Genomic DNA, 6,260 nt, shown 5'->3' with positions numbered 1-6,260 from the left:
GCTAGGTTGGCAGGAGCTGGGACCGAGCAACGGGAGCTCACCCTGTCACAGGGATTCGAACCGCCGACCTTCTGATTGGCAAGCCCTAGGCTCAGTGGTTTAACCACAGCGCCACCTGGGTCCCATGTCTATGCTCTAGTCATCTCTAAATTAGATTACTGCAAGGCATTATACGTGGGGCGGCCTCTGGAGATACATGTAGTTTGGAAACTTCAGCTGGTGCAGAATTCAGAAGCCAGGTTGCTCACCAGGGCAAGACGGTTGGAGCATAGGACACCAATCCTGGTCCAACTGCACTGACTGCCAATGAGTTTCTGGGCCCAATTCAAAGTACTGTACTAGTTTAGACCTCTGAAGCCTTAAACAGCTCAGGATAACAATACCTCAAGGACTGCCTCTTTCAATAGGAACCTACTTGGACCCTGAGATCATCTTCTGAGGCCCTTCTTTGCTCCCTTTCAACCAGGCCTTCAAAGATACCCTTTTATATGTGGTGGGGAGCGGGTGATTGGTTTGTTTGTTTTTGTTCTTGTTTTTATTGCATATTTTGTGTTTTTATCTTTTATTTTATGTTGGGATCTGCCCCAACATCTATGGATGAAGTGTGATATACAAACAAACTAACTAAATAAAATAAAAATTCCATTCTCCAGATGCCTCAGCTGAGAGGCCATGGGGTTCAGCAGAAGTCCCCTTCCCATGCCAGGCAACGGCCACACTCAGCCAGGCAGCTGCCGCAGGAGCTCTGCTCTCCTCCTGTGGGCTCCAAGGGCAGGAGAGGCTTTGGCCCCGCCCTGCTGGGATCCTAAGCTGGATGGCTGGCAGTCCTTCTTGTCTGTGCTGGGAGGGTCCAATGGTCAAGCGGCTTCCCCAGTGGCATTTGTGTTCCCTCCACCTGGATGTGCAAGATGTGTCCCCCTGCGTGGTCTCTAGGGGGGACGGTGGGGCAGGAAGGCATCATAGAAATGTAGAGTGGGAAGGGACCCGAGGGTCATCTAGTCCAAACCCCAGAATGCAGGAATCTCACGTCCAAGGGGACCCCGCTCGTCCAGCCCCCAGTGGCCAGCCAGATGCCCATTCTGGGAAACCACACTCTTCTCCTGCGACTTCCCCGCCCAGCCCTGCTCCGAGGGGCTCCGCCTGGGCCGACTACGCATCTTCGGTGGTCCAAGACAGACCTGCAGCGCGGGGCTCCTCCTCCCTCGGACCGCGCGCTCCCACCCGAGACCTACGAGCTCCAGAGTCACCAGGCAAAAGTTTCGACTACATTTCTGACGTCGCAGCCAACCCCCTCCCCGGGGGGGGGGGACTTGCCACCACGCTTCAAAATACAAACGCGCTTCTCTCTTCTATTTTTTGCGTCGGTTGGGGGTTATTTTTTCCTTCAAGGTGGCCTCTCGCCTGAATGTCCGCTCCAGAAAGCGGACTATTTTCTCAAACTTTTTTTGGTCCCGTCGAAGTTTTGATGTTTCTGGTCTTGTAACGTCCCAAATGCAGAGGCAAACTTTGGATCACGAAACCAATTCGCTTCGAAGCTTCCCTTCGCGGCGGCCACGTCGTCCGGGATGAGGCCCCCGAGTACAGAAAGGGCCGGCCGTCCTTCGAGGCAGCTTCCCGTCAGAGGGCGGCCCCGAGCGCGGCCGCCTGCCCCCTCCGGCCCGCCCCTTCGCGGCCAGGCGAGCGCCCCCCATCCTCTTGGGGGCGGAGCCGCCCCTCCCCCGCCCGCGGCTTCCGCTCCGTCGGCGAAGCCCCTCCCCGCGCCAAGAGGCGGCGGCGGCGGCGCTGACAGATCCGGAGCGGCTCGGCTGCTCGCGGCGCCTCTTCCGGATGGACCCTCCGGTCAAGGCCGGGCCGCTCTTGCTCCAGCAGCCATCGGGGCTGCGTATCGGCGCCAAGGTAAGGGCGTCCTGCCGCTGCCGCTGCCGGGGCTCCTCCGCGGGGGTTGCTCCGACGAGCACCGCCCGTCCGCCGGCGCTTCCGGGATGGGGCGCTCCCGGCAACGCGGTCTCCGCTTCTCCTCTCCCCTGCGCCGCCCCTCGAGCCCCTCGGCGCGGCCCGGAAGCGCGGCTCCGCGTCGCCCCGTGGGCTGCTCTGCCTCGACGAAACGCCCCGGGCCACCTCCCTGCCCGAAGGCCGATCCGGGACCCACTCCTGGGCTGCTTGGGACACCTCCCGGGCTCTCACTTCCTCTGACGCCCCGTCGAAGCCAGAGGAGCCGCGCGCGGAGGAAGCGGCGGCGGCGGCGGCATCGGCAGCGTTCAGTTCTGCCGCTCGGGCGCCTTGTCTCGCCCTCCCGGGCCGCCCACCCAGCTTACAACTCTGGGTCCGACCCCGATCCCGGCGACGGGCGCTGCACCCTCTCCCCTGCGCCCCGGGGTGTTAATAGGGGTACCTGGCTTGGCCCAGAGGGGGTGGGGCGTCGTGGGCGCTTCAGGGAGCAGAACTGCAACAGACCGGATTGACCACTTCTTCCCCCAGGCAGGCGCAGGCCAAGAAGGGAAGGGAAGACAAGAGGGTCTTTCCACCACTTCTCCCCCAAGTGGAGCACAAGAATTGCAACACCTCACTGAGGGAGGGTGTAGGGATTTTCTTAATGTTTGATGCTTTACTCTGTTTTTTATGTTTTGATGGAAGCCACCCAAAGTGGGTAGGTCAACCCAGCTAGATGAGCAGCATATAAAAAACAAAAGCATTAAGATTATTATTAAGTGGCTTGCTTCCTGCCACATCACTAGAGCCCCTCCCCAGAGAAAGAAGCTAAAGCCTGTTAAGCCCCCATTGGGGCACAAGGGGGGCTTCTGCCCTGATGATTACCTCCTGCAGGGGGAGCCATGCACCGAGTTCTCCTCGAACCCTGACTTGGAGGCACCTGTTGGGCGCTGGCATATTAACGCCAGCTGAAGGCAGCGAGTGGGGGGGGGGGGCAGACCCTTCCGTGGTTATATGCAAATTCCCTGCTTGCAGAAAGGCAGGCTCCAAGTGCACTGACTGTGTGTCCCCAAGACTCCTCGGCCACCATTTCCCCTCTGCCTCTCGTTGCAGCGATGGAAGAAGAGCTGGTTTGTGCTGTACCCGGCCAGCCCGCATGGTGTGGCGCGCCTGGAGTTCTTTGACGGCAAGGAGGGTCCTGTGCCGGCAGAGCGAGTGGGCACAAGGCGCCTGGACAAGAAGATTGTGCGCCTGGCGGACTGTGTGAGCGTGGCCCCCGCCCCAGATGGCAGCCCCAAGGAGGGCCTTTCCGCCTTCCGCCTGGAGACCAACGAGCGCAGCTACCTCTTTGCCGCTGAGCCCCACGAGGTGGCCGACTGGGTGGCCAGGCTCTGCGAGGCAGCCTTTCTGGTGAGGCCACCCTGGGGTGGCAGTGGGGGGGGTGTCTCGGTGCCTTGCAGGGAGAGGTCCTTGCCTGAAACCCTGCTCAGCTGCTGCTGCCAGCCAGTGTAGACAACCCTGTGCTGGCTCTGCATAAGGCAGCTCCCTATGTTGCAGTGATGATAGAGGGCTGGTCAGTCTTGGCTGGTGGCAAGAGCCCCCCCCATTTCACTCCCTGCCCCCCCCCGCTGGCCATGCTCCGTGGCGGCAGGTGTGCTGTGCATGCAGGGGATGGCAGAGGAGCTGCCATTCCTGGGCAGGACTGGGGGGTGTCTGCTGACGTTCTTCTCTCCCAGCAGGGCAATCCTGGCAAAGCAGCAGCCAACTGCGCTGGGGGGCGACCCCTGGAGATGGCCATGAATGCCATTTATTACTCCCGAGAGGAAGGTAGGAGGCGCTCAGGAGCAGAGCTGGCTCCACCCTATCCCCGGGAGACTGGGGGGTGGGGCAGAGGGAGGGCCATAGGAAGTCATGGCTGCTGCAGGACAGAATTGCATGCTTGGGAAACGCAGCTTGGCCTGGGAGGATGCTGGCTGCCAGGGCTGCTGCTTCTGGGGTGACGGCTGCTGGGTGGGTATCTGCCCCCCCCCCGATTCTCTGGGGGGTCTTGTGCTCTGACTCTTCCCCTTGGCCACAGTCAGCGAGTTCTGGGTGACGGTGCAGAAGACGGAGGCTGCTGAGCGCTGCAAGCTGCAGGGGGTCTACGTGCTCAAGGCATCCGGCGAGGGCCTCGTCCTTGGGGACCCCCACTCCAACCAGCCCCTCTTCACCTGGCCCTACCGCCTGCTCCGCAGATATGGCCGGGACAAGGTGGGTCCAGGAGGAGGGGGTGCATGTGGGAGGGAGAGGCAGGTAGGTGGGGGGGGTGAGGCTGCATTACTGGGGGCAGGGGCAGGGATCATGGAAGCCCAAGGGGATTTAGTTGAGATTCCTGCATTGCAGGGGGGTTGGACTAGATGCCCCTCAGGGGCCCTTTCAATTCTGCAATTCTGTGAACAGGAGGAGCTGCTCTTGCTGCCTGTCTGCCAAAGAGCTGCCCTGGGAGAGCTGGTGATGGGGCTGGCGAGGGGCTGGGCTCCCTCATGAGCGGGCCAGGTGGTTGAGGAGGTGCCCAGCTGGCGTTGGGTGGGGCAGTGGGCAGCAGTCCCTCGGCCTTCTGCTCTCTTGCTGGCCCTGTGGGATTCCTGGCTGGCAGGGCCTGTGCTCAGAGCAGGCAGAGCAGGGGTCGGGGAGGTCCCTGTGCCCCTTAAAGGGTGTCTCTTGGCCCCTGGGGCTCCTTTGCGGCCCCTGACTGTGCCCGCTCTCTGCCCTTCAGGTGATGTTCTCCTTTGAAGCCGGACGGCGCTGTGAGTCTGGGCCGGGCAACTTCACCTTTGAGACCAAGCAGGGCAATGAGATTTTCCATGTGGTGGAGGCGGCCATTCAGGCGCAGAAGGCACAGGTGGTTGAGCATCGCCACAGCACCTGCTCCCTGGACGCCGAGGTGGGCCAGCTCCCGGGTGCCCTGGCCAGCTCGCTCAGCCTGGAGGGCGAGAGCCTGGTGCCCGCTCTGGCCCCCGAGAGGCACAGCCTGCGCCCGGCCCTGGCTGCCAAGCTCAGCGCTGCCACTGCTGCGGAGGAAGAGGAGGTGGTGGCCCCCGCCAAGGGGCTGGGCCTGCGGGACCCTCTGGCCAAGTGGCCCAGCACTCCCCCCCGCTCCCCACTCCCTGAGGTGCCAGGACACCCACTGCCCCCCGAGGATGCGGGCAACGTCTACTCTGAGCCTCTGGACGCGCTCAGGGCCTCTCGCCCCCGGCTGGACACCCTCTATGCAGAACCCGTGGACAGCCGGCGCGAGGGGGGCAAGGAGCGTTGCCCTCCCCAGGACAAATTGCTGTATGAGGAGGTGGGGCCTGGCGGCGGCCAGGACAGACAGAGCGACAAGGTGCACATCTATGACGAGCCAGAGGGGCGGGCCCAGTGGCCGGCCCCCACCCCCACTGCCATCTACGATGAGGCCTGCCTCCCCTGCGAGGCCTGGCGGACGCAGGGCATGGAGAGCCCGGCTGGCTATGAGCTGCCCTGCCTGCTGGGGACGGGGGAATATTCAGTGCCGGCCTTCCCCCTGAAGCAAGGCTTCTCCAAGCCCCCCAAGCCCTGCCCTGCCCCCAAGCCCCCCCGCCCCCACAAGAAGCCCCCCCAGCCAGGAGCCCCCAGACCGGCACCCGGCAACAGCAACAACAACAACAGTGGCTGTGGGGCAGAGGAGCCCCTCTACAGCAAAGTGGTGAAGCCGCCCCTCGCCAGCTTCGGTCGCTCAGGGGGGAGCAGTCGGGAGGAGCAGTCGGTGGATGAGAGCCGGCCGGCCTCTGTTTACGAAGACCTGGGTGAGATCTGATGGCCCCCAGGGAAGTCGGAGGGGCAGGGAGAATCCCCTTGGGTCCTTGCAATATTTTTCTACAGATGCCTATTTTCATATTAAAGCTTTTTGTTTCAGTCGAGCTAAATGCACTGGGGGGGGGGGCTGGCTGCCCCAGGGGGCAACGGGTGGGCGGGGGGGCTGAGCAAAGCAGGTTTTTGGAGCTGCTTTGGGAGGCTGCAGTTTGGAGCAGGCCAGGAGAGTGGAAGCTGAGCCCTGCCTTCTGCTCCCACCAACCGTCAGGGGGTTCCCCCCCCCCAGCTCCCTCTGGTCCTAAGGGCCTCTACAATGTGGGGCGACCTGCTTCAGAGCATTGGACTCCCCTTCAACTGGGGTGTCTGCCCCACTTCATTTTTTATGTGTGGGGAGAGAGAGACGCCCCTTTCCCAGCCCCTGAAGTGCCTGAGAGTGATGAGCCCCCACCACTTCCTTTCACTAGTCCCAGGCAGAACTCCCTCCCCCCAAAAGATGCCACTTGGGGGTGCAAAGGCGG

The 6,260-nt window shown here is 62.5% G+C and overlaps 1 protein-coding gene across 2 annotated transcripts; it reads left to right on the top strand.

Moving 5' to 3' along the window:
* Positions 1 to 1,712: 1,712 nt before the first annotated feature.
* DOK1 (docking protein 1) lies at positions 1,713 to 5,849 on the top strand. 2 transcript variants are annotated; one of them, XM_035134549.2, is made up of 5 exons: positions 1,713 to 1,896; positions 3,043 to 3,339; positions 3,669 to 3,756; positions 4,007 to 4,179; positions 4,685 to 5,849. In XM_035134549.2, exons 1-5 carry the CDS (start codon positions 1,828 to 1,830, stop codon positions 5,744 to 5,746), a joined length of 1,689 nt encoding a protein of 562 aa, XP_034990440.2. In that variant the 5' UTR covers positions 1,713 to 1,827; the 3' UTR covers positions 5,747 to 5,849. The 2 variants fall into 2 exon arrangements, with proteins under 2 accessions (XP_034990440.2, XP_034990439.2); XM_035134548.2 differs by having other exon boundaries at positions 3,666 to 3,756.
* The last annotated feature ends 411 nt before the right edge of the window (positions 5,850 to 6,260 follow it).

This window comes from Zootoca vivipara, chromosome 9 (genome assembly GCF_963506605.1).
Source record: "Zootoca vivipara chromosome 9, rZooViv1.1, whole genome shotgun sequence".
In the NCBI taxonomy this organism is placed as follows: Eukaryota; Metazoa; Chordata; class Lepidosauria; order Squamata; family Lacertidae; genus Zootoca; species Zootoca vivipara.
Note: the sequence above shows the minus strand (reverse complement) of the source record. Positions and strands in the feature narration are given on the sequence as shown.